Source organism: Erpetoichthys calabaricus, chromosome 11 (genome assembly GCF_900747795.2).
Source record: "Erpetoichthys calabaricus chromosome 11, fErpCal1.3, whole genome shotgun sequence".
Lineage (NCBI taxonomy): Eukaryota > Metazoa > Chordata > Cladistia > Polypteriformes > Polypteridae > Erpetoichthys > Erpetoichthys calabaricus.
The window spans coordinates 81,178,362-81,201,071 of NC_041404.2; the positions used below are offsets into that span (position 1 = coordinate 81,178,362).

Sequence of the window (22,710 nt, forward strand, 5' to 3'; positions counted from 1 at the left end):
GATATGAGAAGTATTTATGAAGTGTCCTAGTTCCAGTCCTAATTCCAGCAAGGAGTAGGAAGGCCATATCTGAGAAAAAATTCCGTCATGATTTTATGGCACCCCTTGCAGCAAATTACCACTCATGGTGAAGTTTTGTAGTTTTCTAATGCTAATGCTTAGGCTTCACCACTAAGATAATAATGATATTCAAAGAAGGAAAACAAAATAAGGTAGGATATTGTGCTAAGCTGCACATAATTGTTGCCACTTTGCAATATAATGAATAATATTGCAACAAACACTGAAAGACCAAGATACACAGCCTGAATGAGAATTAAGCCTGATAACGGGCATGTTTATTTAACAATGAATGATATGCAGCTTGTTTTAACATTACCTTACTGTACATGGAGTGGTAGGGAAATGTATAAATCTGCATATTATCTCACACATTTTAAGGACGTTCAAAGTTTGGTGCAAAATTCGAAAAATACTTGTGTGTGACATACTCAAATCATTGCTATTGCAAAGCTGCCTTTTTCCTGTGGAACAAAAGTGTAAAGTTACCAACACTTTAGCTGTGGCTGACTGGTCATGGCTTATCAGCGCAGATGCATTGATCATGTAATGTTCAAGAATATTATGTTACAAATATTATTCTATCTCTGTCAAATCTACATATCTTTTTGTGAGTTCATTGTTGTCTAGCGTTTCCCCAGGATGTGCATACTGATCTCAGCCTGAATGCCATCTTCTGGCAGGTCCTACCAAGTTAGGAGTAGTTTCCTAAGTTAGGAAAATTGGTCAAATGCCTTCACCCTTCCTTCTAAGAGTAGAACCAAATTTGTGTCTCTCTGAGATTTTTGAGCCAGTTAGGACTATTTTCCTAGTCCGAGACATTTCATAAATGTACTGGTTTGTATCTAGGACAGGTTGGAAGGGATTATGTGAAACACCTTCCCTTTAAGTAATCACACATACAATTGCCAAACCAGATACATTAGTTACCATAGATTTTTTTTTAATAAAAATTCTGGTAGGGGCACACAGAACATTAGACAGATTTTTGTCAAAATCTATAAATCTGTTCTGAGAAGCATTGCAGATGGACAGAACGGGAGAAATGATGAAGCACTTAAAAGACCTACTTATCTGCTTAAGCCCACTGGTATTGGTTTATGACTGATAGTGAGTCTCAGGTAGGATCCTAGACATGGATGGGCCGATAGAGTGGGAGAAAGTGAGAGCAGTTGGTATTGCCTCTGATCACAAGTGAGCCTTTTGACGTGGATCTGAGAGAGGCAGCAGCAGTTGTGGCAGGCAGCCGTGGAAGGAGACAACCTTCAATAAACCTTGCATATGGGAGAGACGCTGCCTTTTTTTAACTTATTTTTTCTTTTCAAGAAAGTAACAGTGTACAGTCAAGCAGATAAAATTTGGAGAACATGTACAACAAATAATTTCAAAATCAATCTTGACAGAAAAAAAAACAGAAAATTAAAAAAAATTGGAAAAAAAAAGCATAGAAAAAACAAAGCCTAACAGAACACGAATTCAACTTGAGAGAAGGAGAGGTGACCCAAGAGCAGAGGGAAAAAAAAAAATCTTTATCCCCCCTGTATGAATACTTACTCTAAATTTTCCAATTAAGTCTTGCCATGTTTTAAAAAAGATCAGATCCAAAGTGGGTTGGGATTCTTCCAGTTAAGCAGGATAAGTCTACATGTTAATAGTGTGGTGTAGGCTATTACAATCAGTTTGTCCTCCTGCACTTTAAGCCCGTCTGGGAGTACACCAAACACTGATGTTAATGGGTTAAGATTTATTGTGATGCTACGAATGTCTGATAAGTATGTAAAGATTTTTGTCTAAAATTATGATACTTTGGTGTGCTCCCAAAACATGTAGCCTAGTGGTGCTGGAGCTAGATGGCAACACTCGCCAGCTAGATCTTGTTCATAGTACATTTTGGGCAATTTTAAGCGAGATAAGTGTGATCAATGAAAGAGTTTCAGTGTTAGTGTCAGTTTGATATACAAATCTGAACACTGCCATAAACATATGTATGGGTGGAATACTCTTTTAAAAGTACAAAAACAAATTCCACTCTTTTCTACATCAGGCCGAACCTCGCTAGTCTGACCATCTGGTGCACCCCTGTGATAAGAAGAATGGTTGGCACCCAATGGATGGAGGAGCAGTGTAGTGAATGCATACGTGGGCAACATGTTGCTGCTCATCTCCAGGAAACTAGAGTCAATACTGTTTTTTTTGGGTACTAATTCTGCTTATGTTTTACCAAAAATTAAAAAAAAATTGTATTTAAAATCTATTTACGGTTTTCCTGTTTCCTTTTGTGTAAATGTATGCATCATTTAATTTAAAATAAGTAAGAATTTTCTAAAAAGAGAACCTGCATTTTTCATACTTTTCTATTTGTTTGTCTCTGTAAGACATTCATTTTCTTTAGTCCTTCACATGGCCTCTGTAAAACAATTAAAACGGTATTACTTTTTCATTTATTGTCAACAATTTCCTTGTTTCTCATAATATAATTTTCATCATCTTAATTCTTACCCAATGCTGACAGTTTTCTCAGTTAGTGGGGTTTGGAACTTACCATACAATACCTTGACTTTACTGTTTAGATTTCAGGTAATAAAATATTGTTGGTCTTTTTCCACACTTTCTTTTGTGTAGTAACATCTTCTCTTCAGGTGGCATGGTGGCTGCTGCCTTGCAGTAAGGAGACTAGAGTTTGCGTCCCGGGTCCTCTGTGCGTGGGATTTGCATGTTCTCCCTGTTTTTGCTTGGGTTTCCTCCCACTGTCCAAAGACATCCAGGTTAGGTAAGTTGGTGATGGAAGCTGACCCCCATGTGTGTTTGTTGTGTGGGTGTGTGTGTGTTTGCCATGTGTTTGCTCCTGCCTTGCTCCCTATGCTAACTGGGTTAGGCTGTAGCAACCCTGGTCTGGATTAAGTGGGTTGAAAAATGACATGACATTTCCTCTTTGCACACTCCGTTTCTTTCTTGGACCACTTTACTTTTAACTAGATTCTTGTTTGTATCCAGTGTACTGTGTGCTGTTCCTCCTGCCAAGATTATCAAAATTACTGGGTAATACCTTCTTGGTCATCATTTACTGAACATTTTTGGAATTGTACCTTGATGCTTATTCAAAAATCTCCTGTTTTCCCCCTAGAATTTACTTACTTTCTTTAGTTTTATATTAATATAGTTACAAACATGTTTATATTCTCTTTAACTGCTTCAGTATTGTAGGACAAAGTGTGCATTGCCCATTTGGCTGGGCTTTCGTGGAACACCAGGCCTGTTAAGAAGGCAGATTTAACTGGGATGCAGGCACCCAGCTGTGCCTTCCCCGACTTGCATTCCAAACTAAGTAATGGAACTCCAGGTTACACCAGAATCTGCCTGGACTTCATCTAATAAGAAAGGTGTAAATCTTATTTGCACTGACATCTCTCAGAGGCCTCTCTGCAGACATCTTCAACCAGAAGGTGTGAAATGGAGACAAGCAAGGACAAAGAGCTATAATTCAAGGGATAACAACTAAGATGGACAGAAGAACCCAACTATTAAAAGACACTGATATTGTAACTGGAAGTGACTTTGATTCAATCAGAAGAAGGTTCAAACTTCCTCTGCACCATGATGAAGAAGCTCTCTTTATCTGGGATATTCACTGGACACTCACTAAACTCCCTAGGGATTCTCTCAGGGATGGGATAAAATGCTAAATGACCTTCTGAAATTTAGGCACTGAAACCTATGAAGTTATGACCAGCCCTCATCATGAGGAACTGTAAAGGTGAAATTCTCTTCTCTTTATGAAACTGAAGCTGACACCCAGTCTGTCAAGCTAAGGCTGTGTACCGATAGACTGACAAGGCTGAGATGCCATTACTTCACGAAGGGAACTTCAGCAACTCAACTCTTTGCCAGACTGAGTAATGCCTTTTCCCTATGAATTTGCAAAAGAGAGCAGAAGGCAAGCAGAGGAAGCAGCAGCACAGCATTGATAAGGATCAAGCTGCAAAGAGAAAGAATGCAGACCAATGCAAGAAGAATCCTTCAGTTGAACTTGGTGCAGCAACAACAGCCACAGCTTCACACAATGTCGGACATAATCCATAAAGAATTGGTATCCTAAAACTATTTGTGCCAAGATAAAGTTGAATTTCAAATACCAGTAAAAAGCCAGTGTATATGTTATATGTTTTTCTGTCTAGTCTGTGTCCAGTATTATATGTCAATATCCATCCATCCATTATCCAACCCGCTATATCCTAACACAGGGCGCAAGGCAGGAACAAACCCTGGGCAGGGCGCCAGCCCACCGCAGGGCGTGCACACACACACACACACACACACATATTATGGACAATGTAGAATCGCCAATGCACCTAACCTGCATGTCTTTGGACTGTGAGAGGAAACTGGAGCACCCGGAGGAAACCCATGCAGACACGGGGAGAACATGCAAACTCCACACAGACAGGACCCGGGAAGTGATCCTGGGTCTCCTAACTGTGAGGCAGCAGCGCTGCCCACTGCATCACCGTGCCGCCCATATGTGTATATATATATATATATATATATATGGTTATATATTTGAAGTATACAGTTATCATACTTCTATAATCCTTGTGTCTATAAATAAATTGTATTATTCTGTTTCTTACAATGAGTGTGCCTCAGTTAACTTAATACAAGTCTAAAGGCCGGAGACCAGCTTCTTACAACAGAGAAAGGTAATGTAAATTGTGGACACCATGGGGCGTATAGCTACCCAAACCCCAGACAAAACAGAGACTGAGCCCAAGTCCAGAACACAGCACAGCTTTATTAAGCATGGGAAACGTTTTTCCCTCGTTTCCCACCTTATACAGCACAGTACTATAAGTATAATCCACAGCATTTTCTATTTCTTCTTTGCCTCCACCACTCTTCCAGCCACGGGCACCAGTAGGGTTGAGCTTTCATGCTCCAAACTCGTATGTAGTACCGTAGCAAGCTAGGAGGGCTGCCTCTGTCATCCTGGGGAAGGTATTGGCCCGATGCAAGCTCCTTACCCCGATCCATCCGTTCTGGAGGCATCGCCTCAGCTGGGTAGGAATTCCAGGTTCTCCATTACAAAATAAAGTAAGAGCATTGCCAAATTATTTGATCATTCACCTGTAATGCCAAAGGCAAAACTAATAATTAACCAAGTTAATTTTTTTTTTCAAATCCCGCATTATTATGATGTCTTCCTGGGTTGCCATCTTATTGATTATAAATCAATCAAATTATTGTTAATACCTCTCAGTAGGCATTCTGTCTTGTTTACATTTAAATTAGATCCTGATAATTCATAATACTTTTGACATAATAGTATGGTGTTCCTAATATGAAGTTTTGTTTCTGCATGTTAGTTACTTCGTCCATATATGCTATTAACTTACCTTGTATTCCCTCGATATTTTGATACTCTCAATCCACTAAGCTTTTTTGGTTAGATAATACAAACATTGTCGCAATAGTATACCCAAGTAACATTTACATGTTTTTAAGGTTTCTGCCTCTTCACCGTGACTTGATAGTTTCTTCCACATTCCTGCAACAAATTGTGCAAAGTGTTTTCTGGCCTCTGTCTTAAATATTCCTACCCCCCTCCCATAATTTCCACTTGAGGCCACAAATATATGATTTACAATGTAATTGAAAGGATTCTGCGAGATTACCTTCAGACATGTATCTTTAGATGTGAGGCTGTAAATTGGCACAGTGTAACTGCCCTACAACAGTCTGATTGCCCTTCTGAGGTTAAACCCTGTACAGTAATGCTAGAAACAACTCATGTGGGACTAAAAATGGATGCTTATTGTATGGCTGTATGGCTGACTTCTTAATGCAAGGTGACTTACAATATCCGGACACATTACAGTTTTTTCTTTTAAAAGTTGGTCCACAGACAGGGTAAATGACTGGTGGGAACTGAACTATTAGTTTTATGAATAAAGCCTGTCTTGTTGTACTGTTCCCTTCACTTAGCTTTCTCAGTCTAAGCACTAGAACAATAATGAGTCTTGGTTACCCATGCATAAATCTTGGGGTGCTGGTCACCATTTAATTAAACACGAGTGTGAAAAGATGCGTGGCAATTGGCTATCATGGGTAATACCAGTAGGCTTAGACCTAGTCCACGTGAACACATATACATTTGAAAATGCAACATTTTTTGTTTTTGGCCTTCCTTCCATACTGACATAATTTATTTTATCATTTTGAAAAACATTCCACAGAGTGCATTCATTTGTAAATGCTGAATCATGCATTGCAGAGTAAATGGGGACAAGGTAGCTTTTTCAGATATGTTCTTGTGGGATTATCACATGATCAGGGAACGACTTCAGGTCTGTTGTGTGAATGCCATTTGTGATATTTTCTTTACAGGGGGCAATGTTGAAACTGAAAGTTTTTCCACACAGATCATTTTTTTTTTGTTCCAGTCTATCTTTCTATGTTTTTGTCTCCAGACATTTATTTCTTTTAAGACAATTTTTGAACTATAGTTTCTTTTGTACTATAATTTCCTGTGTACACCAATGTATTGTTTCATATGTGTGAATGAAAAATGTTCAACTCTGCACATCACTAAAATATAATTACTAGTCTGTGCAATAACACGTGCATTGATGTCGCATCCTGCGCAATGTGTGCACGGACATGCTGAAACCAACAAAAGCCATCATTGAGGGCGTTAAAGGAGGATGGTATCATAAATGATGTTGTGGAAAAATACAAACAGAAAAATCAAGTTGAAGTTGTAGACATAAGAGAGGACAAGTCCTGCTAAATGTTCTGCTCCTAAGTGTAAATTTGCCATTTACTGCTTATCAGGTATGTGATTCTGTTTTATGAGGTTTGGATTTATGCGGCAGACGTTTACTGCTGTTGTAATTAATTAGAAATTTTCATGTATACTTACTTAATATGTTTAACTCTGTCTATGTTTTTTCACCTACAGTCTAGGTCAGGCCTCCTCAATTACATCCTGGAGGGTGGAAATGCCTGCTGGTTTAAGCTATAACCAATTTCTTAATTATATCCCATTTACTTACTACTAAAATAATATTTTTAGATCTAATTTTAGTTAACTTGGTTATTACAATTCAGAACCCTCAACTCCCTTTTTTAGTTTTAAACAGCTGCATTTAGGTTTTAATTTTTATCTGTTTTCTTAACCAGGCATCAGTTAGTAATGAGATGCAAATTACCAAGAAACTATCAGCTTTCCAGCTAGCATGTTTCCATTTAAACATATATATATGCATCATGAAATATCTATGTTAATACAATGTTTTAAAGTAAAGGAGAGAGAAGGGAAGGACCAAGAGATACAAATTTGTTCCAGGCCACAAAACATGAATAACATTGTTAGAAAATGAAAAATCTACAATGTGATAAAGATTTGTCTTGGAACAATGAAAGCACTAACAAGCCATATAATTAAATTCCAAGTTTCATTATCTGCTAGGCCTGGTATCTACTTAAGAAACTGACTGAAATAAAACCTTGCACCCACCGTGGACCTCCAGGACCATAATTGAGGACCCCTGATCTAGGTTATTCTTAAAAGTTATATATAAACTGCTCAAAAAAATTAAAGGAACACTTTGAAAACACATCAGATCTCAATGGGAAAAAAAGCATGCTGGATATCTATACTGATATGGACTGGGTAATGTATTAGGAAGGAAAGGATACCACATTGTTTGATGGAAATGAAAATTACTAACCTACAGAGGGCTGAATTCAAATGCACCCCAAAAATCAAAGTGAAAAAATGATGTGGCAGGCTAGTCCATTTTGCCGAAATTTCATTGCAGCAACTCAAAATCGTACTCAGTAGTTTGTATGGCCCCCACATGCTTGTATGCATGCCTGAGAACATTGGGGCATGCTCCTAATGAGAGGACGGATGGTGTCCTGGGGGATCTCCTCCCAGATCTGGACCTGGGTATCACTGAGCTCCTGGACAGTCTGAGATGTATCCTGGCAGTGTTGAATGGACCAAAACATAATGTCCCCGAGGTGTTCTATTGGATTTAGGTTAGGCGAGTGTGGGGGCCAGTCAATCAATTCCTTCATCCTCCAGGAACTGCCTGCATACTCTTGTCACATGAGGCCGGGCATTGTTGCGCACCATGAGGAACCCAGGACCCACTGCACCAGCATAGGGTCTGACAATGGGTCTAAGGATTTCATCCTGATGCTTAATGGTAGTCAAGGTGCCATTGTCTAGCCTGTAGAGGTCTGTGCATCCCTCCATGGATATGCCTCCTCAGACCATTACTGACCCACCACAAAACTGGTCATGCTGAACGATGTTACAGGCAGCATAACGTTCTCCACGGCTTCTCCAGACCCTTTCACGTCTGGCACATGTGCTTAGGGTGAACCTGCTCTCATCTGTGAAAAGCACAGGGTGCTAGGGGTGGACCTGCCAATTCTGGTATTCTATGGCAAATGCCAATTGAGCTCCACGGTGCTGGGCAGTGAGCATAGGGCCAACTAGAGGATGTCTGCCTTTAGGTCACCCTCATGAAGACTGCTTCTGATTGTCTCTGACCAAACATTCACACCAGTGGCCTGCTGGAGGTCATTTTGTAGAGCTCTGGCAGTGCTCATCCTGTTCCTACTTGCCTAAAGGAACATATATTGGTCCTGCTGATGGGTTAAGGACCTTCTACGGCCCTGTCCAGCTCTCCTAGAGTAACTGCCTGTCTCCTGGAATCTCCTCCATGCCTTTGAGACTGTACTGGGAGACACAGCAAACTTTCTGTAAATGGCACGTATGGATGTGCTATCCTGGAGGAATTGGACTACCTGTGCAACCTCTGTAAGATCCAGGTATCGCCTCATGCTACAAGTTGTGACACTGACCGTAGCCAAATACAAAACTAGTGAAAAAACAGTCAGAAAAGATGCAGTGAAAAAAATGTCAGTGGCCTCCACCTGTTAAACCATTCCCGTTTTGGGAGTCATCTCATTGTTGCCCCTCTAGTGCACCTGTTGTTAATTTCATTAATACCAAAGCAGCTAAAACTGATTAACAACCCCCCCTGCTACTTAACTGACCTGATCAATATCCCAGAAGTTCCATTGACTTGATGCTACTGATTAAAAAGTGTTCCTTTAATTTTTTTGAGCAGTATATATATACACATATATACAGTATATATATATATATATATATATATATATATATATATATATATTATATATAAACATCTATGAGTGGAAGTGTGTGTCTGTCTGTCCGGCCAGGAACTGCGAGGCAGCCCGGGAGTGCAAGGCTACAGCATGACGCTCAAACAGCTGTCAAGGCAGCCCCAAGTTAATGAGTCGGAAGAAGAAAGAAGTACGAGGCTACATCATGAAGCTGAAAGAAAGTGACTCCGTTGCCAAAGTGAAACCACCAAGAAATGACAAATAAGAAAGAACCTTGCTTAGCTGCTGATAGACAAGGAGGGTGAGCACGTTGGCAAAACGAAACTGCCGACTTTGCATTTCATATATATGTGTGTGTATACAGTGTACTGTATATAATAGAATATCTGACTATATGTTCTTTATACAATCCTACACCCTTTTACTGATTCTAACCACATTATACATAGTTGGTCTTTACGACCATACAGACTACTTTGGAACCCAAAATTTTGACCTGGAGGTCCCAGTTGGTTTATTTTTCCTATGTGCTATAGTTTGCACACTCTGCACACATTGAAGCCAGACTAGCAAACAACTTGACCTGTGGCTTCATTTATAAAACTTTGCACAGATTAAGGTGAAATTATGGGCATGCCAAAAAAACAAAAAAATGCATATGCCACAGAAAATTAAGATTTATAAAACCTGGTGTATGCAAAATTCTACACAATTTGCTATGTATAAATCACAATCACGCTCAGAGGGTCTGGGAAGGACGTAAGGCACCAACATCTGAGTGGATTGCCATGATCCCCTGGCATGATTGCTGTTTCAATGAATAGTATAGGTCATATGAAACTTTGAGGGTTCTGAGTTGTTACCTTACCAATAAGCCAGCCACCATGTATATAACCTTAATATCTGCCAAAGCTACTTTGCCTAAAAATAAATTAATCATGGGCTGACCCAGCGGGGATGACGGAGTGAAGCTTTTTGGCCAAGATATTCCTGACCTGTTGGGCAGTTCCCTGAGATGTGAGAACAAGTAGCCTGAAGAAAACCCAAAAACGTTACTCAGTGCAAATATGTAGCACTGGCCCTATTCTCAAGGAACTAAAGTAAAGTCTGTACATTATATTATTCACTTTTGATTTGTAATATGCTTGTCACGTTTGGCACATTCTAATAACTGCACAGTGATATGAAGTATTATACACGTGAGTCGGATTTAACTGGCTTGGCTGCAGTTCCCTGCTTGATCAAGGGCGTTTCCTAGTTTTTCAGAAATGCTGCGTACACATGCTCAGTGTTGCTGTAAATGTAGGCACGGTACCCCCACAAGTTTCTTTTTATAAATCCCGACCTTTGTGTGGGAAGTTGCGTACGCTCATTTCTAGCCTCTGTTTGCTTTAAAAATGGGACCCAAAGCTTAATACTGTATAACTTACTTGGGCAACACTACTTCAATGTATCTCTCAATATATAAAATCCAACGTCTGTCTGTGTGACTGCTTTTCGCGAGAGAGCTACTTAACAGATTTAGATCGGGTTTTTTTTATAATTTGCTTGAGCATTCCGGTTGATTTTGCAGCTTCTCTCATCACGCTAAGTATAACAGTTCGGTTGCGGCACCGATTTAACCGAGAGACAGGCTGCGGGCCGAGTGGGGAGTCCTCCTCACTCACTCACCAGCCTCCGTTCGAGTCACTGTACCTCTCGCCACGTGTTGCAGCATACCTTGCCTCGGCTTAGCTAGCGGTACCTGTTTGTTCAAGAGACATTATTTGACGTTTTTGAGAGAGAGGTCACAACTATGTGTGTTTTAGAAGGTACCTGCTCAATGGCAGCAATATCACGGCCAACGCTGTTCTCCCCACGCGGAGGACACTCTCCCGCCAGAGATGAACACGATCAGATACGGTGGCAACGTTTGACTTTGGAACGTGTCTACCTTCCGTTTGGCCAGAGATACCTTGCCAACGTTTTACATTTTTGGCAAAGAGATCACACGTATAGTCTCACCCGATAACGAAACCACAAATAGTGTGTATTAGGCCCTCGGATAGGTAAGGTATCAATATAAATTCTTTTCAATACAAATGATTTTCTTTTATTGATTTTTAAACTTTGTCCTGTTTAACCACTACTCGGGTGGTGCCGCGGGGAACAGCTAGTTGTAATACACAATGGAGTATCGCGCTGTTTTGCTGGGGGTGGCTTGTTCGAGGCTGGAAGTGCAGCGCAACACCAAAGAGAATCAAAGAGCTGTTGTTTAATTCCTGCTTTTCTTCATAATTTAAGCACTACCAACTATCCACTTTGAACTAAAGGAACGAATCAGTCATGTGAGCGTTCATGGTTACAACCTAACAAGGAGTCACCGCAATTCTGGAATCAAATCGGGCCCAAAAAGAACAGGTATCGACTCGCGAGAGCAGAAACATTAATAGAGAGGCAATGTGGAAGACGGACGGAACAGCTAGCTGTAACAAGCAAGGTCACCACTTAAAAAACACACGAACCTTTGCTTTCCTTCCTTAAATCATTCAACGGGTCTTACAGCCGGGTAATTCGGCTAGGCACTCTGTTTTCTAAAGCTTTGGCAACCTCATACTCGTTTGTAACACATAAAAGACGTTTTACTTCCTCGTCCGTGCAATTACCTTTGATTTTTTCCCTGTCTAGTTCTTTCGCCATTTCAATTTACTCATGGTTTGCAACTTAATGACAACAGACCGCTCAGGGCTCACAGACGTGCGCATGTCTATTAAGAAAAAGTTACACTTTATTTGCCCATTAGCAGTAGCCTCGCGGTCAAGCCATCACAAAGCGTTTCACCGTTATCGCACTTCTCAAGTATTCTGTTGACAATGTGAATGACGTGTAACCCAAACAGCGAGTTATATTTATTCTTCATCCTTAACGCATTTCTGAAGCATTTCAATACTAACACCAGGTACATAAACAGAAGGTGTCACGGTGTTTGGAGTTGGCAAAGCACATTCATGCCGTTTACCGCGGAGCTCACGAACTTGGCGGGCGTTTGTAAAAATGAATCAGCGCTTTCTGATTTTCTTATCGACAACGTTTAGAAAAAGAAGGCCCTCTGCCCCCTCCGCCGACCTGTCAATTAGTGAATGCCGCCGGTAAGTAAAATTCTGAGCATTAATTGCCCGGTTCGGGTTACTGTTTTACTTCTGCTGTAAAAAATGTGGGTAAAGTCCTTTTCAGACACTGAAATTATTAACTTTGCTCACCCTCTTGTGTTCTGCAGATTCCTGTCGCCTCAGTTTTCCCTCTCTTCTCTCGTGGAGTTGCTGTTATATATCGGCGTGGCGGACGGCTGTATGTCCAACGATGGTCCGTACGGCAGAGAACGCAGAACAGAAGGTAACAAACCGGGTCACCACGGAAAAGAAAAAGGAAAAAAGGAACTTTATTTTTTATTGTATAAAAATGTGTATATTTAAAAGATCATTATTGTAATTTGTACTGTGAGATTTTAACTTTCGTGCGCTACTCAACAAACAACACGTCCCCACTCAGTCCGTCCTAGAGTGTCGTGCTGTAGGGAAAGTCCGGTAAAGACATAAAAAATCTCCACAACAGGGCCAGCAAAGAAAACCTTACAATAAAGTAAAAATGCATGTAATTTGGCGGTTACTTAAGAGCTTCATTAATGGTGGGTTAATAATCATACTTTGCATTTATATAGCGTTTTTCACACTACTCAGAGCGCTCAGCAATTGCAGGTTAAGGGCCCAACAGAGCAGACTCGATGACAGAGCTGCATTTTCCATCCACATCACAGAGATATGCAGGTTGAGTTGATTACTGAGTACATGTTGGCTCAGTCTGAGCATGCCCTGTGATAATCTCTATCATCCTTTGACCTTGAAATGGAATAATTAGATTCAGAAATTGCCTGAAATTTGGTGGCACAGTGGTAGTGCTGCTGCCTCGCAGTAAGGAGACCTGAGTTCACTTCCCGGGTTCTCCCTGCATGGAGTTTGCATGTTCTCCCTGTGTCTGTGTGGGTTTCCTCCCACAGTCCAAAGACATGCAGGTTAGGTGCATTGGCGATCCTAAATTGTCCCCGGTGCGTGTCCAGCCTGGGATTTGTTCCTGCTGTGTTGGCTGGGATTGGCTCCAGCAGAACCCCCGTGACCCTGTGTTAGGATATAGCAGGTTGGATAATGACTGACTGAAATGTAACTTTCCTAAACACAAGGAATTTTCTTAGACAGTCATGAATGGAGTTGTGGTCTTATCATTAGACATGAGGGATGCTGCAAAATGATGGTAATACTGTAGACATATAATTATACCTAAATAATTTAAGATTCAGCGTGCTTTGAGAGATTTTTAAGTAGTGAATTTTAGAATATTATGTCCATCCATCCATTATCCATCCATCCATCCATTTTCCAACCCGCTGAATCCGAAAACAGGGTCACGGGGGTCTGCTGGAGCCAATCCCAGCCAACACAGGGTGCAAGGCAGGAACAAACCCCGGGCAGTGCGTCAGCCCACCGCAGAGAATGTTATGTCATTTCATGCTAAATGAACCTCATTGGTTTTTGCTATTCACACAGATCTTCTGTTGCTTGCTTGATTAGTCTCAGTCTGCCATGCTTCATATAAATGTCTCTTCTGGATGATGATTGTGCCGTATTTTCAGTCCAAAGTCCCATCATTAAATCCAAGTTAAGTATCTGAATGAAAAGCACATTTGGAGCAAGGAGTCAGTGTCACAGCTCACATTGGAGCCTAAATGGTCCAAACAGTTTTAGTCTGTTTGAAGATCTTGGTGTGACGTTGTGGTGAATGCCATACAGATGCATGTGTTTGGTGAGTGCTACTCCGGGGCATCCTTACACAGGTGATCTATGTTCTTTCCCTCTCTTGAACTCTGTGAGATCATTGAACAACAGATACAGAAGTAAAGTATTTGAGGATATGTGGATTTAGTGTCCTTATTGTCAGGGTTTGTATTTTTACTATGAAGGACCAGAAAATGTCTAAAAATGTAAAAATAAAAAAAAAAACCTTTCCATTGTGCCTATTGTTATTGCCCATTAACATCTGGTAATAAGACACTCCCTTACTAGCAGGCTTCATCCAAACACTCCTATAGTACAAAGCAAAGAGGCTTGCAATAAAGTATGAGTGGCCCTTCCAGCCTTTTGCAGATCTCAGTCATAATGAATTTCAGTATGCTTCTCCTTCATATGCCCATTCATTTTCTAACACAATTATCCAGTTCAGGGGCATTTAATTCCCATAGAAGTGACAAACTGATAACAGCCAGTGTGTATATTCTAGCTCCTTCCAAATGTATAGAGGGCGATGTGGCCACATTCACTTTTACTAAGGCTGTCCCTGTATTGGGATTCACACTGTGGATTCTATAGCAATTAGTAAATTTAGGTTTGGGCTCTGGATTACACATATACTGGGTTAGTCCTTAACTTTAACTCATATCATGACACTGCACGTCATTTCTAAAAAATAAATGGAGGTAATTTTAAAGTTTTCTGATTGTTTATGCCATCATGGGTAAAGTTGGCTGCAAAATAAATAATAATGTGGAAGACTTTTAATTCTCAAAATTGCATTTTTCACCTTTTGATATGTCTGTTACTGTTTCTGTCAAAATCAAGTTGAAATGCCTTCTTTTATTCCTTATGTGTTAATTAGTTTCCTGAGAACAGGTACTTGCTATAAACCAGTGAAAAACAAAAAATGTTTTTCAGTGCAGATATGCAGCATTGGCCATCTTAAAAGTGATCTAAAATAGTCAGTACATCATTTTAATCACTTTTGAGGTATAATATGTTTGTGATGTCAACACACATAATATAATGGCTTGGTGATATGAATTATTATGTATGTGAGTAGTCATTTAGCTGGTTTGGCTGCATATTCCTATTTGATCAAGGGTGTCATCACTTCCCAGTTTCCCCAAAATGTTGCATATACAGTACATGGTTCAGAGTTGCCGTAAACATATGCATATTCCCTCATCAAGTATTCTTTTATAAATCCCAACATTGTTGTGGAAAGTTGCGTATGCACGTTTTGGGCCTCTTTTTGTGTGTATGCATGCTGTATAAATGAGGCCCCTGGCTTGGAGCCTACTTTGCCTCATATGCTGCTAGCAAATGCAATGGTGACTTAGCAATGAAGTAGGTTCTGTTTGAATATCAAACCATATAATGAGCAATTGAATGGAGCCCCATTTTCATTGTCCCTAACTTGTTAGTCTTTTCAACAATAGTGACTGCAATTTAGAAAAACAATTGCAGCAAGATACTGATGAAATGTATTGAGAGTAACTGGACAAAAGTGGTTTAACATATCAAAATATTAATATGTGGCTTTGATAATTTTCAAATCTCTGGTTAGTTCAGCAGAGTGAATATTAAAACAAAAAAAAACATGTTAAACTAACCATGAAGACCACCTATAACCCAGAATTAGCCAGATTAAGAGATTTGTTACAATGGAAACTGTTAACCTCAGTGGACTAAGTTGAGTATTAGTTACCAGTTGGCGTAGGTCTCAAGGACTGTGACTATGTCTGACTTTGTCTGTAATAACTGAACCTGGACTCTCCAGAGGCTTTTTTTTTTCTGGATTGACTGGACATTTTGGTTTCTTCCTCTCCTCCATTGTCAATTGGATATAGTTCAATGATAATCCTAATAATAACCTTATTGGACAGATAGTCGGCTTCCATTTTTGTTAATTAGTTTAGAACTGCATTGTTTTACTGAGTGTATCTTTACGTGGATACTTTATTTAATTAATACTTTAAGGGTGTGCATTGCATTATACCTCTGAACCTGTTACGGCAATATGAGCCTTCACTCAGCAAATAGTGCTACTCAAAAATAAACTGAATGGAATTAAACTGAACTTGATCCACCCATCCACATATTGCCTGAACTCACTTTGACTTTACCATGCAAAGCCGGTGTTAACCCCAAACAAACTGTCAATCCACTATAGGGCACATTCAAATGCAGTCACACATGCAACCAATTTACGTATCGTGTACCTCTTTGGGGGGTAAGAGGAAAAATGGAGCCTTGGGAGAAAAACTTTATAGAGAATATGACCTGGCAATAATTTGAATCCCGGTAACTGAAACTATGAGGCAGTTTCTTTAAATACTGTTCTACCTGTAAGGTATCTCTATCCATTTTCTGAACTTGCATTGCTCTTAACAGGGTATTAAAGAACTGTAGCCTGTCTTTGTAGTGTTGAGGTTCAAACTTTGGATGGGATGCCAGTGTATCACAGGACTTAGTCATGCATTGCTTCTGAAACAATTCACAGTTGTCAGTCAATTTAACATTCATTTGTAAGGTAATCCCACTCAGACACAGGGAAAACATGCTGAAATGGGCGAGAATTTAAGATCCTCATTCGCGTGAGGCATTCTTAATCACTGGTCCACACTGGTACCCACAATTTAATTTTAGGTTGAATTGACACTAGGGTGTAAGTTGATTCCCCCTGTCTGCCAATTACTTAAAGAAACAAAGATTTAGCACTTTTGCCAATTAAGTGGCGGCATAAAGAAAAATGTACTGTAGTGGGAGATGGGAAGAGTAGGCAGCACTTCCAGAAGGATTAAGAGAAAAAGAAAAGTGTAACTTTAGCCTGCTGAATTGTGCTTTTATTGATGAGAAATGTTTACTTTGAAAAACTGTTCATTGGTAGTGAAGCGTGATGAGCATTGAAGGGACTGGGGTCGGGCATGCTGGTCGTCAGCTAGGAGAACTGACATTGTTAACTGAAGGTAATGGGGTTGTTCGTGAAAAATAGGTAGACATGCTTTTCTGTGTATTACTTGGCTTATTTTTTCATTCTCTGTGTGTATACATTATTATTGGTTAGCTATTTAATTAGATCCTCAATGGAGATAAACATGGGCTACAAAAGTCCAAAGGATGAATGGATGATGGGAAAGATTCTGGGCAAGAGAATAAAGCTGCAGAATTTGAAGAAGTAGAAGAGCATTAACAACTAAGCGTCTTCAAAGTCCCTGGCAGAGCACAGACCAGAGTACTTTTTGAAGAAAAAAATAAATAAAAGACAACATTTCAGAGCCTGAAGGTCAAATTTGCATGGTTTGCCATGGTTGCACATTGATGTGTCTGTTTACAATTATGTATTGCCTTAAGTAGTTTTTTTTTAACTTGAAGTCTAGGCAGCTATTTTTGGATCTTAGACTGACTCTTAGTCATGTCTGTAATGTTCTTTTGTCTTCGGTAGTCATTATAAATTTATGATTTACTGTTCATAAAATTTCGACCTTTTCATCAAAACTGTTTTAGAAAATAAATAAATGGATGTCTAAATTTATTGCTTTGCCTACAAAATGATCCTGACTATAACACCCATCAACAGGTAAAAATATCACCTGCTTCTAGTTAAAGCAATCAGAAAGAAAAGAAAAGCAGGTTACTTGTTTATGCTTTCCTTATTTTACAGAATAATCCTCCCAGACCTCCAAACTTTTGTTATGGAATTAGTGAGCATTTTTCAAGGTGGAATGAATGATACTTACCCTTCAAAAATGTTGAAGGGTCACCAACATTTGGCTCTTCTCTACTTTGCCTTGTCACTGCAACACAGTGTACACCCTGCTGTGTGGCTCAGACAGTGTGTGACAATGCGGGTTCTCCTCCAAGCTCCCATTTTCCTTCTGGGAGCCCTTGAACCCGACACTGTCGGTAATGTTACCGATGAGCAAGGCAGTGAGGCACAACAAAGCAAGGGGATGGTGCAAAAAGTGCAAAAGTGCTTTTATTAAAAACAAAACCAACAAAACAAGTGTTCAAATAAATAAGTGCAGTGTATCAAAATATCCTTAAATAAATAATCCATAAAAACAAGTGAAAAGGGTGGAGGTTAAAATCCATTAAAAAAAAAACATCCTTTAAAAAAAAAAAAACAATGAAGTTAAAACAATGGCTGGAAATAGTCTCTTTAAAAACACAAAGTATGGTGCCTTCTTTTACTGGTGACTCCCCTGCTTCTCCCATCCAGGCTATGCACCAGGGAAGTCACCCTACATGCAGTTGACCTTGTTTGCTCTACTCGACTGGTCTGGTGGCCTCCCGATCCCAGGCTTCATTTAGCCCCTACCAGACGGAGACTTGGTTTTCCCCCAATGGCCAGGATGCTCACACTGGGGATTCTATTCCAAATCTCCGACTCCCGCTGCCTTCGCTGCGGCGAGGCAGCCTTTTCTTGGTTACTCCTGCTCCCAACAAGCAGAAGCAACCACTACCGTCGGCCCTTGGTGCTGGCCAAACACCCCACTTGGGCTCGCCTCTCCCAGCTGCTTGTTATCAGCGTGAGCCTGCGCTCGCTCGTTCTCCTTCTCTCCTGCACCAGCTTTCTCCCTCCTGCTTCCTGCCATCTTCTCCTCCTTAACCTCTTTCTTTCTTTCTTTCTTTCTTTCTTTCTTTCTTTCTTTCTTTCTTTCTTTCTTTCTTTCTTTCTTTCTTTCTTTCTTTCTTTCTTTCTTTCTTTCTTTCTTTCTTTCTTTATCTGCCCCTGCTTCTATTTATCACAGGGACATGGATCAGTCTGTGGCAGTCAGTAGCCCCTGGGACCAATTACGGATGCGGACGACTCCTCACCTGTGCACTTAAGTGAGAACCGCCTGCATCACGAATTCCCCGGGAACCGCTCGGCCACACACACCATGCCCCCTCGCTAAGCCGCGAGTGCGGCGATTATTTATTTTTAAAAAGTGGCCTTTTTGACATGAGCTGAGGACCCACTACACCACAGTGTGTGACCAGAAACATCAATACTGTCTTAGATACGGGCGGTGAAGTTGGCGAGTGTGTAACTAATTTGTGCAGAAAGTTTGTTTTAACACGTGATGTAACCATGGATTGTCAGTCAACACCCCAACTTACAAGAGAAGGAGTCCTGAAGTACCTCTGCTTTGTTTCGACTTGTCTGACTAAAGGTTTAGGCCAAGTAACACATATTATATCATTAATTGTAGTACTCTCAGTAGAAATCTTCTCGTAGCATTATGCCGTGGTGTACGTCTCAACCCATACCATCTTCACCTGTGTGGTGCCTCTTGATGTTGCAATAGACCTGTTCCCAGCAACATTTTCCTCTTGCTCATGTGCTTGTGTCTCAGTATATCTCACTTCTTGACTGGAGAAAACAGAAGTATCCTCTGTTGTGTTCCTAAATTTATCTTACATACAAAGATAAAATAATCAATGTAGAGAAAGTCACTCATTAGCTAATGTTTTTATTTGTTTTCTGAGTCGCTTTTTCTTCTTCCAGTTGTACATCTTGTCTTTGTGGGAAATAACTCAAAGAGTAAGCACATACCGTCTCTTGCATTTGTTTGTATCTAATATTAGCAATATAAAAAGTCTCTCTCTGTCTCTCTCTCATGTAGATGACATCCTGGTTGTTGACTTTATGGGGTATGGGTGTACATTCTATTAACCTTAGTAGAGATGCTGCAGAGATAGTGAGCAGCTTTACACTTAACGATCATCTGTTTTGTTGACATCTTCATCCAAGTAGGCATATAAGATTACAGCTGTTTACAGTTTAGGGTTACACAAGGCAAAGCAAGGAATTGAACAGGTAACCTTACGGTTTAAAGACCAGTGCCTTAGCTGCTATACCATAATGCCCAGTTAGTTGACCAAATTTCTTGGTCGTCTTATTACTACCTGTCTTACTTTGGCCAACCACAGAACTGTAAATGAGAAGGTGCTTCATTGCTTCAGACATCTTAAGTGTGTTTTCACAAGAAGTTAACAAATTACACACATATTCAATAGAAAATAGAAAATCTACTTAGTAGATGTGATACCTAATGGTCACATTGTGATTGTGAAAAATAACAAAGATTGATGAAGAAAGACCAGGGGCCTCATGCATAAAGTGGAAATGTGTGTACGCACAAAAAATCCAGATGCATAAATCTGTGCGTACGTCAACTTCCACATTCTTCTCCTGCTGCTCCACCCCGACTCCTCCCAGAATTATGGCCTTTTTGAATATGCAAATCAATATAAATAGCCCCTTATGTTTTGCATTCTATGAAAAGACAATGGCAAAAGCACAGGGAAAAAGAAGAATTTCAGCGAATACCAAGTAGAGGGAAGGAAAAACATATTATTTGTTGGTTTAAGCAGTGATATAAACAACAAAAGGAAGTTGATCGAGTGACAGAGTGGTGGAGAAACTTGAAAGTTCAAGTTCAGAAAGTCGCACAGTGCCCGAAATAAATAAGAAATGGTCAGATATCAAAGTTGCCGTGAAAAGGCGAGTTGTAGCCCACCATCTAAGTGTCATATGAAAATGTATTAGGGTACAGAGAAAAGAAAAAAAACCTGGGACACACTGTGAAAAAAGGTGTACATTTCTACTTTAATCACATAGTTTATTTTGTCATTAAAGTAGAACATCATAAACTTAATCTTAAAATGGTTTAACAGTTTCTCAAATCCCATCGTAGCTAAAGTGGCACGTTAAATCTTTTGTATTCTGTGTGTGTTCTTCTATGTACACTTTATGTGTGTGAATCACTACGTGCGTCTTAAACGGGGTTTCTCTTACTCTGACAGGACACAGAATACATTACATTTGTTATGTTACAGCTCTCTGAACAATTTAAATACTAAGATCCATCCATCCATCCATTTTCCAACCCGCTGAATCCGAACACAGGGTCACGGGGATCTGCTGGAGCCAATCCCAGCCAACACAGGGCACAAGGTAGGAACCAATCCCGGGCAGGGTGCCAACCCACCGCAGGACTAAATACTAAGATGTATACTTGATATCATTTTCATGATGATAGAAATTAAAGCATGTATAAAACATTGAGGCACATTGGCGCAGTGGTAGCGACAAGCTGGTGCCCTTCCCGAGATTGTTCTTGTCTCCTGCAAGATGCTTGCTGCACTGTGCGTGACCCTCAATAAAATTATTTATTGCAGCAGTACTGTCTCAAACGTACTAACCCCCAATTCCTGTCCTTCCTTTTCTTTCTCCAAATAACCAATCACCACACAATCAGCTCTTTAATAAATGTCAATCTATCTGTAAGCTTAGAATGCCGATTCTTCAAAACTTTTAAGGAACATTGAAATATCTTCGTAGTACATGTTTAATTATTCCATCTATCTATCCATCCAGGGTTGCACCAATCCTAGCAAATATATAGCGCAAGGCAGGAACAATCCCTGAAGGGGGGGCGCCAGCTCATAGCTTCTGCTGCGCCACCAAGTCCATCCATCCATTATCCAACCCGCTATATCCTAATACTGGGTCACAGGGGTTTGCTGGAGCCAATCCCAGCCAACACAGGGCGCAAGGCAGGAACAAACCCTGGGCAGGGCGCCAGCCCACCGCAGAGCACACACCCACACACCAAGCACACACTAGGGCCAATTTAGGATCGCCAATGCACCTAACCTGCATGTCTTTGGACTGTGGGAGGAAACCAGAGGACCCGGAGGAAACCCACGCAGACATGGGGAAAACATGCAAACTCCATGCAGGGAGGACCCGGGAAGTGAACCCAGGTCTCCTTACTGCGAGGCAGCAGTGCTACCACTGCGCCACTGTGCTGCCTGCCACCAAGTCCTCGCATATTTAATAATTAACAATATACATTATTTAAATGAAGTTAAAAATTTATCTGTATAATGTAATATACTGTATATACTGCATTTCATCTTAAAAATGATATCAAGAGCTCTATGAAGATATGGCCTGGAAAAATAAATCAACTTAGAAGCCAGTCGTCATCATCTGTAAATACGCGCTCTCAAATTAATTGAATTCCTTTATTGTTATTGTATGATACAATGAGATTCAATATGCAAATCCTCCATAAACTTATTTTCCTATAATATGGTAAAATAACAACCACAACAACAACAACAATAATAATAAAAGGATAAAACACAGAGAAAAATATACAATATGAAAGCATAGGTGCCTCAGGTTGTGCAATATTACAACTGTAATGCAAGTTTACAGTGAGGCAGTTGTACTTATAAGTACAAACAGTTCTACTGGGAGCACTTGATGGAATGATTGAGTGCGTTTATAGCTCTTGGGATGAAACTGTTTCTGAACTTTCCGTACAGGAAAGGCTCTGAAGCGTTTGCTGAATGGAAGAAGTTCAAATAGACTATATCCATGGCTGAGGTAGCGTGTGCTAAAAGCTGTATCCCGATATTTCTCCCCGTTCTTAACACAATCTGCCGGAGAGCTTTCCGATCAGCTGCTGTACAGTGGCTATGGCATTTGGAATAGTTTGGCCATTTGGTGCACCATTATATGGTTACAGGTTGATTACAATCAGATGCCTTGAACTAAAAAACGATATGCGATTAATTTCAGTATTTGATAAAGCCGCGTCAGGGATGTGAATCTAAAAAATAAATGGAAACCATACAGGAACAGTAGCACTGCTTTGACGCT

General features: G+C 40.2%; 1 protein-coding gene across 1 annotated transcript in view; it reads left to right on the forward strand.

Annotated features, from left to right (window-relative positions):
* The first annotated feature begins 12,504 nt into the window (after positions 1–12,504).
* The window catches only part of slc23a1 (solute carrier family 23 member 1), a 64,777-nt gene continuing 54,571 nt past the window's right edge, over positions 12,505–22,710 (forward strand). Inside the window, exon 1 of the mRNA XM_028812560.2 lies at positions 12,505–12,594. Coding sequence (XP_028668393.1) covers positions 12,562–12,594 — 33 coding nt within the window. The 5' untranslated portion in view covers positions 12,505–12,561. The remainder of the gene's footprint in view (positions 12,595–22,710) is intronic.